The sequence below is a fragment of the Vidua macroura genome, chromosome 15 (genome assembly GCF_024509145.1).
Source record: "Vidua macroura isolate BioBank_ID:100142 chromosome 15, ASM2450914v1, whole genome shotgun sequence".
Classification (NCBI taxonomy): Eukaryota; Metazoa; Chordata; class Aves; order Passeriformes; family Viduidae; genus Vidua; species Vidua macroura.
Window position 1 is genome coordinate 12819464 of NC_071585.1, and position 22502 is coordinate 12841965.

The following is a 22502-nucleotide window of genomic DNA, read 5'->3' on the forward strand; positions in this document are numbered from 1 at the left end:
CTCTGCGGCAGATGATGCTGATTCTGCTTTGCTCAGAAGCTGTGAGGGAAAAGCAGCAGCTGGATGAGCCTCCCGTGATGGGCAGCGGTCAGTGACCACCACTGACCACCACCTTCGGCTTGGCGTGAGCGGCCGGGGCTGGGTGTGGTGGGGGCGCCTCGGCCTGAGCAGCTCCTTCTGCCCACCCGCACTGGGGGTTTCTCTCAGGTGCGTGTCAAGCAGCCTGTGGAGCCACAGCCAAAGCGGGCGGCCGCTGCCTGTTCACTGCTGGGAGTCCGCCCTGGGTGCCCCCTCAGCCCCCTCATGGCGCCCGCCGCCATGTTACCGCCTGCCTCCCTCCAGCAGGGGGCGCTGCGGAGCGCGGGACGCCGCCCCGCGTGGCGGTCGCCTGTCCCTTTAAGAGCCGCGGCGGGGACCTGTCCGTCAGCGCGCACCGCGCCCTCCCATTGGCCACCGCGCCCCGCGGGTCCCGCCCCATCTATAACGGGGTTTACCAGCACCTTCTCAAGGGCGCTGCAGTGCGGCTCAACCACACTGCGGCGTCCGGCGCGCGCCGCCTTGCGCGCCTGCTGGCGCGGGGAGCGTCGTCCCATTGGCCAAAGCGCAAATCTATCAGCAGTCGCCCACCGCTCATTGGTTTGCCCGCCTGTCAATCACTCTCACGGCCCCGCGGAGCGCTGCGGCGTGGTTGGCTGGCTGAGCTGCCCCTCAGCTCTCCGCCCGCCTCCTCCCGGCTGTGAGCCAACCGGCATCCGAATGAGGGCGAGCGCCGCTCTCTGACTGGCTGGGCCGCGCCCGCCGGGGTAGGCTGCGCGCCGGATATATGTAGCCGGCGGCAGAGCACGCCGCTGCGTGAGGCGCTTCTCGTCCGCCGGGCTCTGTGGTGAAGCGGCGCCTCCGCTCCCGTCCCGCTCTGCCCGCAGGTGAGGGGGTGGGGGCGCGGGGAGGCACCGGCGCGGCCGCGCCTTCGCGGGGGGACCGCGGGCCGCACGCAGCGCCCCGGAGCCGAGGCGCCCCCGGCTCTCAGTAGGCCGCGGGCCGTGCGGGACGGCGCTGCTGGCGCCCCCTCCCCCTCCGTCCCGCCCGGTCCCCGCGGCGCTTTGTGGCGGGCGCCGGCGCCCTCCCGCCCGACCCGCGGCCGCGCGGCCCCCGTGGGGTCCGCAGCCTTCGCCCGAGCTCCCGGTGCCGCCGCGGCCTCGGAGCTGCCGGCGGGAGCGGTGCGGGGCAGGGGGGGCGGCGGGGGATCGGCTGCTCGCGGGCCCGCATTGTGCGAGGCGAGGTGTGCGGGTCGAGCTTTGTTCTCGGCTTTCCACGCTCGGAGGCTTTTTCGCTCTCAGCTTTTGGGTTTTGTTTTGGGCAGGTGGGGCCGGGGAGGAGCCCACCCAAAGCCCGAGGTGTTCCCGGTTAACAGGGAGTTGTGGCTGCGGATTGAGGGGCAGTGCTGGCTGCTCGCACGGTCCGGACCTGGCTATCAGCTCCAGGTGCCTCCCTTGGTATAACTTTATAGGTGAAGGAAGTTACAATTCGAGCAGGAGAGCATGGATATTAACCTGGTTTACCGCATGACCTTGGCTGAGTCCGAGATTAAGCTAAGATTTAAATGCGAAGTAGTGCTTGCAATGAGACTTTCCAGCATCCTGCAAGGCCCCAGATGTACGTGCTGGAGAAACCCCAGAGAAAAGGTTTCGATGCATCTTCCAGTAGCTCCTAGTGTTGATCTGGATGTTTTACCGCGTTCCTAATTCCCAGCGGGCTTACCTGGTGACCTTCTGTGTTAAGGCTTGCATGAATATAATAAGTAGTCTTTACCAAAAAAAGGATTTTTTTGTTCCACCATCGGGGGAAAGCAGCATTTGCAGCAAGCCGCCATGTTTCCAGTGTGTGCTATTTTTGGCAAGCCCCTGCTCTCACAGCCAGGAGTGACAGATTTAGGAAATCTGGACACTGCTATCAAGCTTTGGAAGCTGATGCTTCCAGATGCCATAAATCAAACGTGGGGAGGGGTGTGTTGGATTTTTTTTTTTTTTAGCTAACAAAGCTTCTTATATTGATGTCATAAAGGGAAGTGCAGAAGTTTGCAGACAAAAACTGCATTTCAGACCTTTCCTGATATTTTTCCCTTCAACCAGATTTTCACTTTTATTCCCTGTCTGTAAAGAATAAGCCGAAGCAGTATCACATAGCGTTGTGATATTTCCATGGTGCTGATGCTAGCATCTTCTCATCCTGTGAACTGAACTCACCTTTCCTGGGATGTTTCAGTCACCATATATAATGATGTAAAGTTGTGAATCTAGCTTTTTTTTTTTTTTTTAGTGGATGGTATATGTAGCTAATTTGAAGGTTGGCTGGAAGTATTCATTTGTTTAAAGTCTTACATCCTTTATCATGGAGATCTCATGACCTTTTTGACAGCATCACAGCATCATGTGTTGCAGGGACTGGTTTGCCTGAAAGGCACTACTGAAACCTGCTAGAAAGTGTATTTGTACAAAGTCTGCTAGGAAGAAAAAAAATCAATGCTGGAACCTTTGCAAAGGTATATCATAATTTTATAAATCAAAGTATTTTTAAAAACCTTAGGCTTGTATACATCAGGAGGTAAAGAGTGTCCCCAGTTCCTGACTGGTGTGAATTTGCCCTTTTTTGCTAGGTTGTGTTAAGTGCGAACTCCTTAAGTTGAAGGCAGGGAAGCATAATTAAAATTAAAGTAGGAAACCTGGTGGACAGGACTTAGTCTGTGTGTGCCAAGGCCATCAGGATCTTCTGTTGGGAATCTTTGCATTTGCAGTCTGAGAAACAACAAAAGCACACCAGAGGATTTGTTTGTGCTGTGATGGCAGGACCACTGCTCTGCTGCTCACTTTGGTGCTGGCACAACAGCATCAGTAGAGTTCAACACAACTGATGGAATTTGAACATCTGAATTTTAAACAGAACCTTTATGCAAATTATTTGTTTCAGAGCTTTATTTTTCACCTAGCAAATTGTAAGGCAAACATACAGAGCAACACTTTTTACTGAAAGGGAAGTAAAGCAAAGGTGATGTTGCTTTAAGTATATCTTGGTATTTCTGTTCAAAACAGTAGGACCTGATGAGAGACCACTCATAAGGTTGGCATAAATGGCCTGTTAGAAAACACTGCTCTAGTTTTTAATATTAGCACCTGGGCCTTTTTGTCTGACTGAGGTGATGACTGAAGACTCAAAGAGGAAATCCAAGCAGAGCAGGACTTCAGCAGGGTGGTGCTAGTTGCTGTGCTGGCTGTAGTCTGCTCTGCTTGGGACAAACTAAAAGTGATAGTTTGCTCTAGAAGACTGGGTGGTGTGATTTTTTTTGTTTTTTTTTTTTTTAACAGGCACCTATATAAAGTCTGCAGAGTTGAAGTAATTATTTGATTTCCTGGGGTACACCTGCTAGTAGACTTGATTGATAACCTTAAGCTACCTCATTGAGTAATTAAAAAGAAAAACTGAAGTCTGGTCCTCAAGTACTGTAAAAGAATCCTTAAACTTTGCAGGCAGTGAGTGTTGTGCTGGCTTGAGGTCCCAGTTTTGCTATATTAAGTCTGGATCTCTTCCAGGAAGACATGGCTGGTGCAGTGCAGCTTTCAGAGCAGGAGCCCGGCTGCTGTCACTCATGTAGGAGTGATCTGTGCTGAACCTGATTCCTTGCTGAGGCAAACGTGCAGCGCTGCACTGGAGAGTGCTGCTGCCCATCTTCCACTCCCATCTGCTCTGCCCTGTGCTGTTTCCTGGCTGCTGCTGGGCTGACTGTGTTTTGTTTTTAATGTAACAGTGCAGTGATGGGTCAGCCCTGAGTGCCAGGATACAGCTGATACATCAAGTTTAAGCATCTTCTGTGACCTAAGCGGTTGGAGGTGAAAGAGTTGATTTTCTTTACAGTTCTCTGATGCTTGGCATGCAGAAAATATTTTGAATCTTAATCTTGGTGATTCTAATCTGAGTGGCATTAAGCTTGAATTTCACTGTAGTGTTAGTGTAGTTCAGGGTTCTGATCTGCTTCTTCTGACTGCTGATGAGTAACTTTTGCTTTTTTACTTTAAGAAGCTGCTCTGGAGCCAAATGGAAAATTTGCAGACCTAAGAGAAGATGACTGGACCTGCTGCCAACTTCATCGAGATGTTGGAGCAGCTCCTGGATGTCAAAACAAAACCTGTTCTAATGGCAAAATCACAGGGTCTGAGTAGCTGCTTTATCTTGAAGCAGTCTGGAGAGCAGTATAGGCAGAAAGCTGACTTATTTCTTATTAAAGAAAAAGTAAACAAACCATTCAGCACTATCCTACTGCTATTCAAGTCCTTCCCCCACGTTTGTGAGCCCATTTAGGATAACCTGATTTTAGGATTATTGAAAATGCAGGAATATTTCTGGGAATTCTCAAGGCTTTGAGTTTTCAGAGAACTCAGATTTTGAAGAGGAGTTCCTTTTTCTGTCAAATCACAAGGGCCACGTGTTTTTCTGTAGTGCTAAATGTAACAGAGCTCTTGTTTGTGAGGATGTGAAGTGTTGCTTGTTAGGCTCAGGACAAATCACCTTAGTTTAATGTTACAGGTAACTGCTGAATAGAAGTGATGATGTAGTGGTATCAAGTAGAAACTTGGAAGCCAGGTGAAACAGCTTTAAAAAGGAAGGGAAAAACCCCAAATCCACGCCATATTAAGCTCAGCACTCTATTCATCCCACAAAGTGTTTTGTGGGATGAATAGAAAACCCAAACACCTTGTTGAGAATTTCTTACTATATCACTTAGTTTTAATAGCAAGTTTTCAAGATTCTTCTGGATTTGGTTTTTTTTTTTTTTCCTTCTCTTGTAAGCAGTACCTAATTTGGTATTTGTCTTTGGAGCTTCATGCTCTTAGCCACAGGAATAGTGTTTGGTATCATTTTCCTTACCCAGATGAATGTTTGTCCCTTACTGTAGGGGTATGCTGATCTCAAGTACCCTGACTTACCCTTCAGGTCACCTTTGTGTTTTTAATCTGCTTAATTTGACCTTAATGCCCTGGAAATAACATTTCTCCAAAATGATGTCTTTTCTTTTAGATTCTGACTAAAAGCTTTAGAAATCTTCAGTTTGTCTCTTTCTTGCTTGGTAGAGCTGAAAAACACAAGAAGTGCTGAATTTTGTCTAAGAAATGGCAGACTCCACCATATCCATCAACTTGTGGATCACACTTAGGTTTGTTAGCAAAAACACAGGCAGACTTCTACACTGACAGCTCTTCAGCAATTGCTGGTTTGTTTATTTGTATTCTCCCAGTGTTTGAAGGGCTGTGCATTGCTGCTGAGTAAGGCTTCCCATCTGCCACTGGCAAGCAGAGGGGTTTTTTGGTACTAGCATGGGCAGTGCTGAATGTAATTCTGAATTATTTTTTAATCTTGTGATGAAAACTTCTTTTAATTGTGCTTAAATTTTGTTTGATTGGATGATTTGATTAGAAAATAGTTAAGCTTCTAACTTAATTTTTCTTATCCATGTGTTGGTGTGATATATGGCTTTTCTAGAGCGTCCCTTGTCAGTGTGTCTCAAACTTCAGAAGGGGCTCAGGTATTGCTCTGCCTTTCTGCTGCATCTGGATAATTAAGCACAGAGAAAGCTGATTGCCTGGTGAATGCTGTGTGATTATTTTTTTAGGATCTAGTTCCCTGTAACACCTCAAATATCTTGTGAATGTAGACACTGCCTTTGTAGGTTGTGTGGGTCATTCAGAGGAGATGAGTCACAAGTTAAAGGAGAAATAGCTGTGCGAAGTTTGACAGTCTAGATCCACGTTTCATTAGGTGTTTGGAAGATTATTAAAGGCTCCTCTGTCTGCATTATATGTCTGACACTTCATTCACACTGCTCTGAAGTGACTGCTTCTGGAAGATCCTGGTGAATATTCATCTTACAGACTATCTCACTGTTTCCTGGGGATGCTAGTAAGAATTGAATGCTGGTAACTTCACAGCTTGTCCCAATTTGATCCTCAAATATTTATTTATTGCATAACTTAGCTCATCACTGAGCTTCCATTGAATGTGGCTACCAAGCATCTTGCCTTCTGTGGAATAGAGCTGATAACTTGTTCCAGGCTGAATACTGAATCTGAATCTGTCAAAAGGCAGAAAAGATGAACTGGTTACAGGTAGGCAGCAGGGTTTGAGTCTGAAATACAGGCTGTGCTGCTGGGACACTGTCCCAGTGACATTGTCTGCCTCTGCATGCAGTGGGAGGCAAGTAATGAGACCTATTTTTTAAAGCAGATTAGTGTTTTGGGACTTCATTTGCCTGCTTATTTGAGGTGCATTTTCAGCTCTCTATAATTCAGGCTCAGTTCAACAACTGGATTGTTTTGGGTTTCTTTGTTCCCCTTGGATAGTTAAGGCTCTATTAAAATAAGGGTATCTCAGTGTATCTGCAGTCTTTGTGTTTTAAATACACATTTACTTGACATCACTCTTCCTACTTGAGACCAAGGTGGTGTGATGATATAAATCCCCAGCTGAGATGGGCTTTGGAATTTGCCATGGGATGCAAGTTTAGCTTGTGTTTCATTGTTCATTTTAATGTTTTGTATCATGGTTCACACAGGTACCAGCCTCATAGTTTTTTACCTTTATTGCTTAGTCAGCAGCAGAGCAGGTGCTAGTCATGTAAAACGTATGGAGAGTTGGAATTAACTGTATTAGTTGTTTTGTAGTTAAACTTTGTTTATATCATGCCTCTTACAGGCCTACTGGTGTTTTCTTCTGTTACTTTCATTTTTTTTTTGTCCATAACAGCAGCGGTAACTGCTTCTAGAGCTGGTTGTTCCATCTAGATAAATGGTTTGTGCCTTTGAGCATGCTCACCTGTTGCTAAGCAACTTGGAGAAATCCCAAATGACACTTAATTATGCAATCCTATTAACTATTGACCAGACCTTTAATTTCCAGCAAAATTGCTGTTTGCCACATTTGTGGTGTGTTGTGCTTGGATACAGACACCTCTTCTCTGTGTAAGCTTCTTGTGCTGTTTCTTCAGTTTCCAGAATGCCTTTTTAAGTTGAGGAATTGACTGATAGCAAAATGAGGGAGTGGAGTTGTGTGAAAAGTTTGACAATCTGAATGGCTGTTTTGGCACCCTGTAAGCTCCACCAGTTTGCAGAGATGGAAGGAGTAGAGTTCAGATGGTCACCTTATAGCACCTGAGTAGCCAAAGGAGAAGGGGTGAATGCTGTGCAATATTCCAGTCAGGACTAGAATGCATTATAGGAACTTTGGGTTTCTTGAGAAGGTTCCTTGTATTAAAATGCAAGTTAAAAAAGTAATTAAAGATGGCAGAGAACAATGAAACTATTAAATACACCAGAGCCTGTGGAGATTATGATTCAATTTTAATTTGTCTTCCTACTTTTTTCTTTGACAGACGTTTAAAATTGCTACACTCTTTGGGAAGTGAAATTTGAGTTTTGGTCCTTTGGCTTGTTACATCAGGCCAAGGGGCTTTTGCCTGAGTCTTGGGACTGGTTGTCCTGAGAGCCCAAACATCCTGTGATGAGTATAAGACACTTCTGTTGTGTAGGGAGTCAGTAGAAGCAACATTCAGGCTAAACTTGTCTGATTCAAAAATTTTTAAAAAAAACCAAATCCACAAAAACCCCAAACAAATTGAGTTGGGACAGCAGTGATTAGTTTGCTTTCACCATGTTGCACTTTGGTAAGAAAATAATATCCCATGCTAGATGTGAGTGCTGAGTCCATTTTCCTGAACACTAATATACTGATAGGTTTAGTGGACCTAAATCTGAATTTGCTAATGCAGAATTTACATAAATGGCTCTAATTTACATAACAGTATTTCAGAAATTCGGTGCCTGACATTGATTTTCTGCCAAGTAGGAACATTGTAACAGATGGTGGAATTTTCCATCAGCCAGGTGATAACCACTGTAAAGGAGGTATTTGTCTTCCTCTAAATCCTTGGCTTAAGGAAGGGGCTCAGTTATGTTGCAGAATTGTTATGGTGTACTTGTTAAAATTTGACTTATCCAATTTGCTTTACATATGGGATAATATGAATGCATGATTATGAATGAATCTTAAATAATCAGATTTTCAGCTTTTCCTGTCAATTTTCACCCTTTCATCATTATGTCAATTGACAGGAAAATGTGTGGATAAGCTTTTATCAGGAGTAGCATAGTGACAGTTCAAACATTTGGTGCTATTATGTGCTGTGCAATGAAAATGTAGTATAAAGTATTAGCAGCTTTTCTTGGATCAGGGAATAGTGGAGTAGTAAATTGCTCATGAGTGGTAGGGAGCAAATGCTCTCTGAGGAGATGCTTGGCTTCCACCATTCAGGTTGTGCTGGCTGGAGAACAAGAGCAGATGGCAACTGGCAACGTCGCAGCAGGTGCAGCAGCAGTAAAAACAGATTGTTGTCCACTGATCAGGTCATGTAAAGGTCTTTCCCATTTCTTTTCAGATCTGCTTGAGAACAACTGGGCACTCAGCAATTCCTCTTTTCATGTTAGGAGTTAGTTGTGATAGATTTTTCACCCTTAGCAGGAGGGAAGTTTTTTATATATATTTTTAAGCATGTGAGTATGAATGACAGACTTAACCAAGCCACTTCACTTCCAATATTTCTTGAGACCAGCATGGAAGATGATGTGTCTGTGGGTTAATGTAGGTAGGGCTTTCACTGAAGATCAGAAATCTGAAATAGCTGTTGATGAATCAGCTGTTGAAGTTTGAGTGCTACAGGAAGATTTTGCCATAATGTGAGAGTGTCAAGCATTGTACAGTGGTGTTCTAGGAAGCACTTGAATTGGGCTCTTCTGAGAATTATTTTCATAATTTATCAGAACTGAATAGAAAACCTGCCTATTTACATCTGAAAGAATAAACTTGAATTCCAGGGAAGCTATATCTTCACAAAGAAACTAAGTGTACCTTCTGTCATTCTCCAAATGGTGATCTTGGTGTATGGTAGGACTGGCTTCCTGGCTGTAAACTGTCAGCACAGAAGCAAATTTTTTAACTGTTGTGGAGCAAGGAAATCCTGTGTTGTCAGTTAAGCTGACTGGAGCTAAAAGTGTAGGTCATGTCTGTCTGTCATTTCTGCTCCCTCTGCTTTAGGATTGGCCTGCTCCTTCTAGAGCTTCACAGGTACTCAAGAGGAAACAGAGTGGGATGAGGAAGTCAGCAATGGTAGCCACCACTTAGCTGTACTTTACCTTTGCTGTGTTCTCTTATTGTCTGATAATATTTTATGGGGATCTCATTTAACATGCAATAGAAGGCAAGAGTTCATCTCTTGGAGGTTTTTGTCACCTCAGGCTGTGCTGGGTGTTGTACATCTGTATCTGTAATACATTACACTTTGAGTTCAAAGGCTTCTGCAAAACCATACATAGTAGAACCTTCCTGAAATGAAAGTGGTTTGCAGAATCTGAGCATTTCCTGCAGGCCAGACCCACCCATGGACTATTTCTTCCTTTCTGCATGGTTAGCTCTTGAAAATATCCTCTAACAGCTGAAACAATTTCTGAATGTTTTGAAAAGCCTCTTTAAATTCTAGGTCATGTTTAGTCTTATTTTTTCTGCACATTATCATGTAGGCAACATTTCTTTATGTGGTGGTGATAGGCTCATATCCTGCTGAAAGAGAGGGAGTGCATGGACACATCCTGTGGAGCCCACCAGATCTTTCTTGCTGTGTTTAAACCTAGAGAAAAGTGTGTTTTAAAATAGAGTGGGAAGATTTCTCATTTATTCTAGACTTAAAAAGATGGTAATGTGTGATTGTATTAAAAGCAGAGCAAAACATATAAATGTATACAAAATTATAGCTCTGCTGTTATGTCTTCTGGCTTGAGTCTTAGCTGCATTCCTCCATCACAGTCGATTGCAGTGCATTCTGGCCACTGCTGGGAGTTTAGGTGTGACCACATCCTCGGATCTATTATCTGGATGTTCTGACAGTGTGGCTAAACATTGCCTTGTGCCTTGATTACCATCTGTTGGGTATTTGTCCATTGATTGAGATGTATGAAATTTGCCAGGTTCGTTTGGACTTAGCTTCACCCAAAGTATAAGCTTCCATGGCATCTTCTTAAATACATTCATCTCTTTGAGGCTTAAAGCTTCTGTTTTGCATTCCTGGTCCATCCAGCAGTGTTGTTGTGGCTTCCTTTGCAGCCCTGTCTATGTTGTGTTTGAAATTAACACCAACCTGGTCACCTCTGTCTTCTGAAGCTCTGCTGTCAGTTTTTGGTGTTTAAAGGACAAGTTCTCTGAAATTCACTAAATACAGTGAGTATCAAATATTTAAGATCTGTGGATGAACTGGGATAGGGCTTAGTACAAGCAGGTGGGAAATCCAGTCTTTTTCTTTCCCTTTTGCTATGTTTGAAGGATAAGTTGTGGGTAACTCAGTTTTCCCAGGATATGGGATGCTCTTGGGTATAATGACAAGAGAAAGAAAGCTTGTCCTAAGACATGCCTGGCTTGGCACAAGCTTTTGCAGGCTCCTTCTGGATTATTCTATGCTAGAAGACAACTTAATTTGGCTTCCTTTTTTCCCCTGATTCTGTGTTCTGGCCGTGATCCAGTCTGGGTTTTCCCCCAGTCATTGATGGCACTATTTGTTGTCACTGTTTATGGTTATCAGTATTAAATAAAAGCAGGTAAGTAATCAATGATTCCTGAATTGCCTTGTAGAGGGCTCAGCTGAATAGTGTCAGTTTTGGCTTTCATGGCACACCTGGAGAACGTGCATATGGAATTTGAATACCATGTGTTTGGGAAAAGGGCTGTCTAATGAAGGAGATTGGGGGTCAGTAGTGGGGAGAAAGTTCTTTCAGCAGCAGAACTGTTTGCTAAGCCCCCATTCCTTGATTGGTACAACTGAGTGTGAAGCAGAAAATCTGCTGTTGGTTCTGTATTTGGTAATAAGAACATGCTCTGCTATTGGTGTTTATCCCTGTGAGTTTAAAACTATTTTGAATGAGTTTAAACAGTGTTTGAGTATTCAGTGTCAAGGAAACGTGGGAATCTGCTTTGGTTTGGGCTGAAGATACGTGTATTGTGTAACCTACCTGCAAATACTTTATTTTTGTAATTTATATCTCCGTAGAAGGTTCCCAGATGGATTTGTCCCAGATGAGCATGGGTGGTGCTGTTCACTTGACTGGTTGTCTGAATTTAAGTGAGAAATGACTTGCTGAGATTGGTGGAAGCAGGGGAAGAGCAGTATAATAGTTTGTAGCATAATAATTTTAATATAATCTAATATTCCTCCAGAGTGCTTGACACTCACAGCAAGTAGTGCTGTGCTGCTGATAAAAATAGATTGGACTTATTCTGACCTTCTAAAAATGCCCTTAATACAGTAGCACAGGCTTTGCCTGAGAACATCTGACTTTTAATTCTGATTGTGAAGTCAAGTGAGGTAAGTAGAATTTGGATCGACTGTAAATGTCTTAGCCACTTAGCAAATCCTCTTGAAGAACCTTACTTGCTTGCCACCTGCTTTTTACTGAGGATATGTGGGATGCTTAACTGGCATATCCCCCATAACTACTGGCAGGTTATGAGGTGACCTCCCTCGGCCTTGCAGCCTCTCCCACCTCTGGTTTGGTACCCAGGAATCCTCTCCCTGGCACCAAAACTCTGACTCTGAAAACACATTGCTTAAACTGCTTACAGGGGTAAAACACTCCTGGTGCGTGCTTTCCGCTGTGATTAGGTGGCTTATGCAATCAGGATGAGAACAGCCATTCGAAATCCTCATGGTTTATGGAGCTTTTGGTTTTTTTTTCCATAGTTTTCAGTTGACCAAAGAAATGGTGATGGAGAAGCCAAGTCCCCTGCTGGTCGGGCGGGAATTCGTGAGGCAGTACTATACCCTGCTGAACCAAGCACCTGACTATTTGCACAGGTAAAGCTCTGCTTCGCTTTGAGCTGGTTTTCTGTGTGAATTTCTTAACTTGTGTGCTAAAATTGGTGAATGATGTTATTACTGTGTCGTAGCTTGCTGAATTTGGTCACTTAAACTGATTTAGTCAAGATACTGAGTGTTGTTTACTTTTGGTTTTGATCAGCTGGTTTAAAAGATGGATAATAAAGATTACAAGAATTCTTTAAATATCTGAGTTCTGGTTTTAACTGAAATGCTGCTTGCCACTTCTGCTTGTAATCAATATAAACTGTAGTTGGAGAAATACCACTTAGTTAAGCATTTCTGTAGTTTTTGTCTTGATAAAATGCCCCCTGACTAGGAGGAAACATTTAATGAGTTGTGTGCTTGTCTAGTGGTCTCTCTTGGGAGTCACACCAGCTCTTTCTTAAAGGAAAATCAGGAAATTGTGGATATGCAGCCAACTATAATCCATTATCTAAACAGATGAGTCCTGTTTGGTGTGACAGGCAGCCTTCCTGAAACTAGTCTTGTTTATTAAGATACACTTCATTTTGTTGTGTTCTGAGTACCCAGATAAAGTTTCTGAAACCTTCCCCCTTCTAGTCTCAGGAACACTTACTCAGAGTGTTTCTCCACTTAGGTGGATAGCTGACCTCATCCCCTTGGGTCAGAGGACAGTTGACTCTGTGCCATGGAATCCATTCCAGTCTTTTTATCTGCTGGCAGAGTGCAGTGCCATGATGCTTGGGGCATTTCAGCTGGTAACCCCTCAGTTCCAGAAAGGAAGATTTACCTGCAATATTTTTTTTACTGTAGAAGAGCAGAACAGACCTGTTGCTTCTTGCTCAAGCTTGAAGCCAGAACTTGAGGGGGAGTCTTCAACATTGTGGATGTTCAGGCTGTTGCTTTAGGGACCTCCTGCAGAAAGAGGAAAATGGGATTGGATCTTGAGCTCTCATGAGACTTTGGTTTTGCTTCTTGGTGCTTGGGTCTCTGACACGTTTGAATGCTACAGCTTACATGAGAACTTTGTTTTCCCCCCAGACTGACAACAGGATTATGAGATTTTGTGGCTTTATTCTAGTGATTCAGACAGCAAACTTAGTTGAAAGTGTATTATTCATGCTGCACTCTAATGTAGAGGCTCAATGTTCTTACACTGCAAAGCTTGGCATTAAAATATTTCTTTCCAACAGGTTTTATGGGAAGAACTCTTCCTATGTCCACGGTGGCTTGGATTCCAATGGAAAACCAGCTGACGCAGTCTATGGGCAATCTGTAAGAACTTTTAAAAAGAAAGCTGTTCTTTCCTTCTATTTTGTCACCTTTATGGTTGAGAAGAGAAATTTATCCAGCTGTGATTCACTCCCACACTGTTCAAGAGCTTTCTGTAAAAGAAAAAAAATGGGGAGGGAAAAAACTCTTGACTGTGGACAGCAATAGTTAGGGAAAATGTGCTTCCTTTATGGAAACCTTATAATATAAAATTGCTTGCACAGCAAACTTAACAAGTATCCTGCCAAGCTTTCTCTCCAGAGTTAGGGAATGTATCTTAAACCAGTTTTTATGATTTTGCTTTCTCCGAAAGCTGCGAACTTGACAGAAATGGCTTCTGCAGCATAACCCACGTGTACCCTTCTTTCCTAGGACATCCACAAGAAGGTGCTGTCACTAAACTTCAAGGATTGCCACACAAAGATCCGTCATGTGGACGCCCACGCCACCCTCAACGATGGTGTGGTGGTGCAGGTGATGGGGGAGCTCTCCAACAACATGCAGCCCGTGCGCAGGTTCATGCAGACCTTCGTGCTCGCACCTGAGGTGGGTGTGCTGGGCTGCCAGGGGCTCTGACACCATTGCTCTGACACCACGCTCTCTGCCTCAGGCTTGCAATCTGAAGGGTTAGACTGGGAAGATAACTTGGCACAAAATTCAGCAGTTACATGCTGAAAATTCCTTTGGGAATTACACTACTTCTGTATGACTGTACCTTGACCTTGGATATTGAAATCAGTTATAAATATTCTGACTTTGGACTCCTAGGTTAGTGCAACACTTTTTTTTTTTTTCCTTAAGCATATTAAAATTATGTTCTCTTTGATTTGCTATCCTAGCAACTGTCTTTTTACTGAAAAAGAAGAAGTAGAAAGAGGGGAATGCTTCCTGTCACTTTGAAAATACGGCTTCCAGATTTTTTTGTTCATAATATGCTGACATGGCATTTGAAGTTGGCATTTTTAAATAGACTTTTTTGAACAAAGCAGTTTACAGAATTGAAAATGATAGTGAAGGAGGAGTGTTGCAAGATCACTTTGTTTTACAATATGACTTGGAGATAAAAATTGATACTTTAGACACCAGGAAGTTGTCACTCACACTTCTTCAGTGTTGTGAGCTATTGGAATTAAAAGCACTTCAACAATTTTTTTCCTTTGTTCCGTCCACACTTGACTTCTTAGGAGTGATGTCTTTTTTCTTTCTCGTTTTCCTGCCCCAAATAACATTATTTTCTTAAAAGAGGCAAATTTGAATTAATCTTGTGGGAAGGACCATTTGCTCAAACCTTACTTGTTTTCACATTATTTGAATTTTTACATTACTGGATTGTTGTTATTGATTCAGTTCTTCCCTTTGATTTGCTTTTAGGGCTCTGTTGCAAACAAGTTCTATGTCCACAATGATATCTTCCGCTACCAGGATGAGGTGTTTGGGGACTCTGATACTGAGCCTCCAGAGGGTAAGTAGCAGAAATTTTTGGATGGTTCTGGATCTATATCAGCATTCTATTCCCAGATCAAAGAAAATCTTGCTGGAGAAGACAGATCAGTACTAGGTTTCATGTGCTTGTAGGTTTTTTCCTTGCCTCTAGTTCTTCACAGTCCAGCAAGGAGCTGTGACATGCCGATGATTGTTTTTCTGGCATAATCTGTTTCTGGTACAAGAAATGTAGGACTTATTTTGGCAGCTGAAGTTAGATTTGTAGGTTATAAATCTTGTTCTCTGAAGTATTTGGTGCATGTTTTTTAACCTTGGTCAAAACTGAGTAACCAAAGTGATAGTGGAAATACAAAAAAAAGTCTGTTTCGTGTCACATCTCGAAAGTGCTTCCTGTGTGTTTTTGGCAGAAACTTCACCTGTATTTTTGATAGGTACCTTATGTTTGAGCTTCTTACTAAAGATGTGTGGTTTTTTGTTTTTTTTTTTCTAACCCTATTTAGAATCAGAGGAGGAAGGGGAGGAACCTGAGGAAAGACAGCAGACACCTGAGGCTGTTCCTGATGATAGTGGTGCTTACTATGAGCAGGCTGTCAGGTAATAATACATTTACAGATGAAGTCAGGTGTTGTGTGAGACAGGCTGCTTGTAGAACAGGTCACATGAATTTATTGCTATTAATAGTTTTCTTCTGATAGTCAAAAAATTTGTTTATTGATCAGCTGAAATTAAAATGGTGTTAGACTGAACACAGAGATTGGACTTTTTTTTTTCTGCTTTATAGTGTACCAATGCAAAATTTGGATTTTTTTGCAATGTGGCCTTACTTGGCCTTGTTTTTCCTCTCAGATGTCATGTGCCTGACTTCTGTATTGCATAAGTAGCACTGCTTTTCACCAGTAATAGAATAAATATAATACCACCTTTTTCCTGCTTTTTGTGCTGCTGTATACTAGCAATGACATTGAGGAACACCTGGAAGAGACAGCTGCAGAGGCAGAGCCTGAGCCAGAGGCAGAACCTGAACAGGAACCTGAACCAGAGGTGCAGGAAGAAAAGTCTGAGCCAGTATTAGAGGAATCTGCTCCAGAAGAGACTGTGGAAAAGAGTCCTTCTCCAGCTCCTGCTGATCCAGCTCCTGCAGTGCAAGAGGACTCCAGGGTAATGACAGTGGATCTCTCTTTACTCTGATGTGGTTTCATCAGAATGGCTCTCCTGTCTATTTACAGAGCTTTATTTTTACCTGGGGATTTTTGTCACTTCTCAGTGTTAAGGAAGGTAAAGTGGACAGACTGGGACTCGGGAATCCAATACTTTGGTTAATCTTGATGTGATACTTGGTGTTGGGCAACTGCTGTGTCCTTTTTCAACTCTGGAATTCAGGAATAGATTACAAGTGTGACGCCATTGTCATGACACCGAGTCTTTTGAATTTAAATAATTGTAGGAAATCGTGGGGAAACTGCTATTGGCTGGCTCCTGATTTTCAAGTACAAGTTAAAAGTTGTTCAGGTCATCCTGTGTCTCTTAGCTGTCCTATAAGTAATATATTTCAGAAGGAGATGCAGTTATGTTTTTATCTTTTTTTTTTTTAGACATTTTCCTGGGCATCAGTAACCAGCAAGAACCTTCCTCCCAGTGGGGCTGTCCCAGTGTCAGGAATACCACCTCATGTTGTGAAAGTACCGGTCTCGCAGGTAGGACTCCAGCACCTAGAGAAGTTTAAGTGCTAAACTGGCTGATGGGGAAAAGGAGAGTGAAATCTGCTTGCTTCTGATTTGACTTCCCAGGCCCCAAAGACTTTAGCATTCTGTGATTCCTCATAGACTTTATGAAGATATTATTCCTTGTTTTTTGGGTTGATAATTGTTTCTCATGGAGGAAAACAAGGGAATGTTCATGTAAATGCTGCTTGCTTTTAGCATATAAGCCAACATGAGCTAACATATATTTTAGTCACAGGTGGGAAAAAATATTACCTTTTCCTGTTTTTTTTTTTTTAATTACCAACTTGACAGTGAGCTCTTAAAAGCTGAACCTGCTGGTATGTCTGTCTGACTCTGAACTGTTCACTCCTTTTTGAATTGATGCAGCCCCGTCCTGAGGCAAAGCCTGAATCTCAGACCCCCCCCCAGAGACCTCAGAGGGATCAGCGAGTGAGGGAGCAGCGAACGAGCATCCCACCGCAGCGGGGTCCTAGGCCAAGTAAGAGAAGCTGCAAAGAAGCTTAAAGGTTTTGGGGAAGCAATGTGATAATTAAAGTTTTTAAAATATCATTATTTTTGTCAGTAAGCAAATGATTTTTACTCAAGTAAAAATTCAAGCTTGGCCTCAGCCAGGTGATTAAAAAGTAAATTATTACACACTTGCTAGTGTAGAATGCTTTCCTTTTTTTTGTATATGAATGGATAGAATCAATTCACACTGTCTTTCTAGTGGTGATAATTCTGACCATGGCTTGTTTTTCTGTTTGTTGTGGGGACTGACTTTTCTAAAATCAGTTTTTGCTTTTCTGTTCAAGTTCGCGAGGGTGAACAAGGCGATGTGGAAACCAGGCGGATTGTGAGATACCCAGACAGTCATCAGCTGTTTGTTGGGAACCTTCCCCATGATGTGGATAAATCTGAACTTAAAGACTTTTTCCAAAGTAATTTGATTGCTTTGCTTCCTCTGAGGGGTTGGGGGTTGCAGCCATGGGCGTGGTCAACAGAGCATTCTAATGTATGACCCAAGAACTTGGCTTTTCTCTTGCAGGCTATGGCAATGTTGTTGAACTCCGCATCAACAGTGGTGGAAAACTCCCTAATTTTGGGTTTGTGGTGTTTGATGATCCTGAGCCTGTTCAGAAGATCCTTAGCAACAGGGTAAATAAATTTCTAGTCAGTGGTTATTGGTCTGTTGACAACATCAGAATTTTTCACCTTAACAGGAAGCGGTTGTACTTGGTCCCTTAAGATTTTTTTGAGCATATTAAAGTAGATGTGATGTTTTTTCCATCCTATTACCAAGATTTGTTCAGTCTTTGTCATTGAAGTAGCTTTTAGGAGCTCATTACAGAACCTTTTCTAGTGGGAGATTGCTGAACACAGGAAGTGTATAAATAGCTTTCAGGAAGACAAGGTAGGGAGAGTCTGATTCTATGGACAAGTAGAATCTTGTTTGTCAGAGGCTGAAAGGAAGAAGCTGTATTGGTGTGCACGCTGAAAAGAATTTTGCTAACAAAGGCAGGAGGTACCTGCTCAGCCTGTCAGCAGTGATTGCTAATGCAGAATGTGTTTCCATGCCTGCCTGCTGTGGTAGGCAGGGACTCTGGATGCACCCTCATAGCCATTCAGGGAGTTTGCTTACAGCTCTGCTCTTTCCTAAAGCACATCAGAATGGTCAGTGTTAAACCTGAGATGGCTTTTCAAGGGTCAGTCCTTCACATCTTTTCTTCCAGTAAAGCCCCAAGACTGGATGCATGTCTTGGCTATTGCCATTGTTTAATAAGTAATCCTAAGACCTTTCAGTCTTTAATGGAGAGGAGGATACGAGATGAAGTTGCAGGAATCTGCTTGACCTTGAAGAGTTCCAGGTGACCCATTAATGACAGTACCTTCTGTGCTTCTGTTGCAGCCCATCATGTTCAGGGGAGAGGTGCGCCTGAACGTGGAGGAGAAGAAAACACGAGCTGCCAGGGAGGGTGACCGCAGAGATAACAGACCCCGTGGACCTGGAGGCACTCGTGGGGGGCTGGGAGGTGGGATTCGAGGGCCTCCACGTGGAGGAATGTCCCAGAAGCCAGGATTTGGAGCTGGAAGGGGGATCGGGCAACGCCAGTGAATTCATCGCGGATGTTGACGTGGTGGCGCAAACCCTTTTTCCTGCAGATTTGTGAATTTCAGCCTTGGGTGTCTTGGAATGTGGCCCTAGCCTGTTATAGACTGCTACGTTTGATACTATTTTGGCCCCTTTTTGTTTGTGTTATGGTTCTGTGATTTTTTTTTTTCCTAGTCCTTGTCCCAGATTCCAGCTTTGTGGAACAACGTTTTAGGAAAAGTGGATTTTAAAAAGAAAAGAACTGAATTTTTCCTCTTCACCTCAAACTTATGGACTGATTTTTGGTTTTTTTTGGTACCAGTGGTTTTTTCTTAAAGGAATGTCTTTCTTTTTTTTTTTTTTTTTTTTTTTTTTTCCTCCCCTCTTTCTAATGAATTTGGGTGCAGTCAGCGGAATAATATTTCACGTGCATGCGTTCAAGAGCCTGTAGGAAAACATAGTTCTTGGCAAGTATTCCAAGGGCAGAAAAGCAAAACTCTTGGTGTTTCTTTGAGGGTCATATGAACATCCTCCGGTCTGGAGACATTGCCACTTGAAAAAATTGACTTTCACCTTTCTCTCTGTGGCGCTGTAAAAGTGGAATAATGGGTATCTGTAGAATCTCTTTTCCTTTTGATACATGATCACAGCAAGGAATTCGAACTACTGTTTTACCACTTTGAAATTTTGGATTGTGGGATAGGTTTTAAATGTCTAGAACTTGACTCTTCAAACACTTTTCCTGAACTTGTGAAATTTTTTATTGAAATAGGGAGTTTTTTTCATGTTTAGTTTGTATTTGTATAAAAAAAAGCAAAATTGTTGTGCCTTCTATTTATCTCTCATTCCAGTTTTGGCAAATTGTTTAAAAAAAAGAAAATAAAAAAGGTCTAGATTTGCTTTATCAAGTCAAGAGTATGTTGGAGTTTGTCCAAGGGGAAGAGGCTCTTCAGTCACTAGGTGTACAAGGCAGAGGTGGTTGTAGCTAAAGCTTTTAATACCTTCTGTGCATCACTTTGCATTTAAATTATTGAAAAAAAATACTTCTTGGATGCAGAAGTTAATAACTTGAACTTGAAGCTGGGCAGATCCTGTTGTAACTATTGCAAAAGTACAAGCAAAGCAAAAATACCTCTGTCACATTCTTTACAGTTCCAACTGCTGTAAGTAATAATTATTTTTGCAGTACTTCATTCCTTGCTTCAGACCTGAAGTGGACAAGAAGGGATTTTTGTCAGAAGTATGGAAGGTGCTTGTCTGTCCTGGTGTTAAAATGTTGAACACTCTCCACTGCCTCTGAAAGAAGATGAAACTGAAAATAAGATACAAAACTGGGTAATTTCAATCCAAGAGATCCTGTAAGATGGTGCTGCATGAAGCAGTATTTCTGTAATGCCTGGTGTTAAACATCTGGATAAAAATGGTGGATTTGTGTCTCCACTGGACCTCCAGGTCTCTTAGTAGGACAATAGAGCTGCGTAGGGAGTTTGCTAATCTGTGTCAGGTGTCACTGTTTCCGTGTTTCTTGGTTTAGGACTGTAATGACTATGCATATGCAGTGTATCATCTCTTGACCTGTGCTTGCTGTAAGCCCTGGAGCAGAGCTGCCCTCGGTATTACCTGTCCCCAACAGTCATGTTTTGCCTTTTCCTTGCCCTACTTACTGGTTGAAGCTGGTTGTACTAAATGTTGCTGGAGTGTTGGTTTCTGTTTTATTTTTCTCTTTGCGTTTGTTACACTATTTGTCCCTTCCCTCCTTACAACTGTATCTCAGACTGGCCTCTTACCATCTGTACCTGGAGATTTGATACCTTAGTGAACTGGGGGAGAGTGTGAGCTGTGGTGTGCTCTCACAGCCAGCATTTGGGGAAATTCTGCTGCTTCCTCTTGTGGTGGTAACTGGTATTTTTTAAAAAAACAAAAGCTGTCTGCATTTTTCCTGTCAGGAATACCTGTGAGGTGAAAGTATGCAATGGAGATCTTTTACTGAACCCTGTCCTTATTGTTTGTGATATGTTTTTTTCCCCTTTGTTTGGTTTCTGCTGTTCTTGACATTGAATCCGAAGACTGCAGTAACAGGTTGCACTTCAGACTTATCAAAGTGCTTTTAATAGAAGCTTCTATACCTCTTAACCAAATCTGCAAAAGCATCTGTAAGCTTGAACCCCTATTTCTGTAGTGGGGGTGAAAGAAGAGTGTCAGTAAAGAATTTTAAAGGGTGAAGTGTGTGCTTGTTCTCATATGGATCATACTCGATATCTTGACCCAGAAAATCATGTTCTTGTCCCAAGATGACAGGCAAATAAAATATTTACATAAAATTCTGTGGGAATGTCTTGCAAAGAAATATTTTCAAAAAGAAATTTATGTTGTAGAGTGACTCTTGGTATTTGCATTTTGGTGGCTCTGTGACTTGCTAATAACAAAGTCCTCTAAAGATACCTGCTGTAAGATGTTGCACATTGGTTTTGATGTTTAGGTTTTCTGTAGCCTCCTGCCCCCCTGGCTTCTGCCTTGCTGTACTGTTAAAACCTCAGTATCTCTTGTCTAAGGCCTCCAGTGCTTTGCCTGGATTCTTGAAGATGACTATGAAGAAACCATGATGTGATTTGCCTCATCTGGCTGCAGTGGGCTACATGAGCTCCAAGGAGGCTAATAACCAAGGTAGTCCAGCTCTTTCTAGGAACCAAATGCTACAGTCTGAAATGAATCAGACTGTATGTGTCTCCTTTCTGGTGCCTCCAGTCAAGACAAGGAGGTGGTGGTACTGAAGTGCTCTTGGTCTCCCAGTGCTCTGCAGGGAGTTGGGAAGTGAAGAAAAGCTGTCTAGAGCTGTAAGACTTCTACACCCATCACAGCCACATGGACAGATCTGGAATAACCTTCATGGTCATGATACCTTGATCTGCCCTTCTGGGAGTACAGAGTGTTTTATGTGTGACTGGTGTGATCTGGCCTCTTCTGCCTGATCTTAATAGTGTAAGACAAGCAGAAATGAGGGCATTTCACATGCAGGGGTATTTTGTGGTACCCAAACCAGGGCTGGAAACCATGATCTGCCTCTGCTGCCTTTTCTTCCTTCAAGAGCATTGCACAATTAAAGATTTAAGTTACCCCTTGAGCACAGAGAAACATCTGCAGTACTGGGATGCACCAGCAGACTTGTGTGGGGCTGTTTTGTAAAGCTGAAATGAGATCTTTGTGTGTTTGGGAATGCAGATGTTGGTTCTGCATTCAAGGATTCAGACTGGGATCACTTAATTTCTCTGCAGGGCCCTTTTTTCTTATTTTTAAGTTTGCTCAGACTGAAGCTCTGGTGCTGCTGGGTATCCATTATCCACATACAGGTGAGTGTGGAAGTGGTGAGCTTACTGAGAGCTTGGCAGAGAGGATTTACTCCCAAGGTAGAAAACAGCCTGTGTGGTAACAGTGAGCTCTGACTTCGATCTGAAAAGCTTCCCTCTGGTGCCACATGGCAGAGATGTCCTTGAGACCTGGCAGTTCACTGAGTGAAAAGGATGGTTCTGAGGGCAGGCATGAAGATCTAGAGCTGATCTCTGCAGCTGCTTATTCTGTACATAATGGAAGGGCATATTTTTGAACAAATTGTGTGTAACTGTTTTTGCTCTGTTAAAAGGTTTTTCTTGGGGATAGGAGCACGCGCTATGTGAAGTTTTAAGCTGTGTGTGCTGTGGGAAGAAGGAATTGCCAACTTACTGTTGGGAAATTAGTTTGCATGTTATATGGAATAACGGGGAAAGGTAGTCCATTAATAAGTTTTTTGGTTATGAGATATGAAACTGGGTAAAATTATTTCAAACTCCATCATCACTTAAAGACAGTTTTTAGAGTAATGGCATGTTCTCAGAATAAATTTGAAGGACAGGATGCTGTCCTTCTATTTTTTTGTCATAAAATGCCATTTGCCAAGCCAAGAGGGACCTGCTGTTCCACTGGTGATATTTCAAACTTGACAAAGCACCTGACACTGTGACTGTCTTTGTGATTCAGTGTGAGTCCTGCATTCTGAAATGTCGTTTTGGGTGTTTGCAACCAAGGTTGCTCCATCTAC

General features: G+C 42.9%; 2 protein-coding genes across 4 annotated transcripts; one reads left to right on the forward strand and one right to left on the reverse strand.

Moving 5' to 3' along the window:
- Positions 1-659: 659 nt before the first annotated feature.
- LOC128815094 (uncharacterized) lies at positions 660-1564 on the reverse strand. The gene is made up of 2 exons (XM_053991493.1): positions 1560-1564; positions 660-1248 (listed from the first exon to the last, which is right to left on the reverse strand). Exons 1-2 carry the CDS (start codon positions 1562-1564, stop codon positions 660-662), a joined length of 594 nt encoding a protein of 197 aa, XP_053847468.1.
- On the forward strand, positions 806-19338 carry G3BP1 (G3BP stress granule assembly factor 1). Of its 3 annotated transcripts, none has more exons than XM_053991291.1 (12): positions 806-923; positions 11822-11935; positions 13114-13195; positions 13565-13738; positions 14564-14654; positions 15136-15229; positions 15589-15793; positions 16228-16329; positions 16726-16837; positions 17154-17279; positions 17387-17496; positions 18248-19338. In XM_053991291.1, exons 2-12 carry the CDS (start codon positions 11841-11843, stop codon positions 18452-18454), a joined length of 1398 nt encoding a protein of 465 aa, XP_053847266.1. In that variant the 5' UTR covers positions 806-923; positions 11822-11840; the 3' UTR covers positions 18455-19338. The 3 variants fall into 3 exon arrangements, with proteins under 3 accessions (XP_053847266.1, XP_053847264.1, XP_053847265.1); XM_053991289.1 differs by having other exon boundaries at positions 807-923; positions 17366-17496; XM_053991290.1 differs by lacking the exon at positions 806-923 and adding an exon at positions 10209-10308 and having other exon boundaries at positions 17366-17496.
- Positions 19339-22502: the final 3164 nt, after the last annotated feature.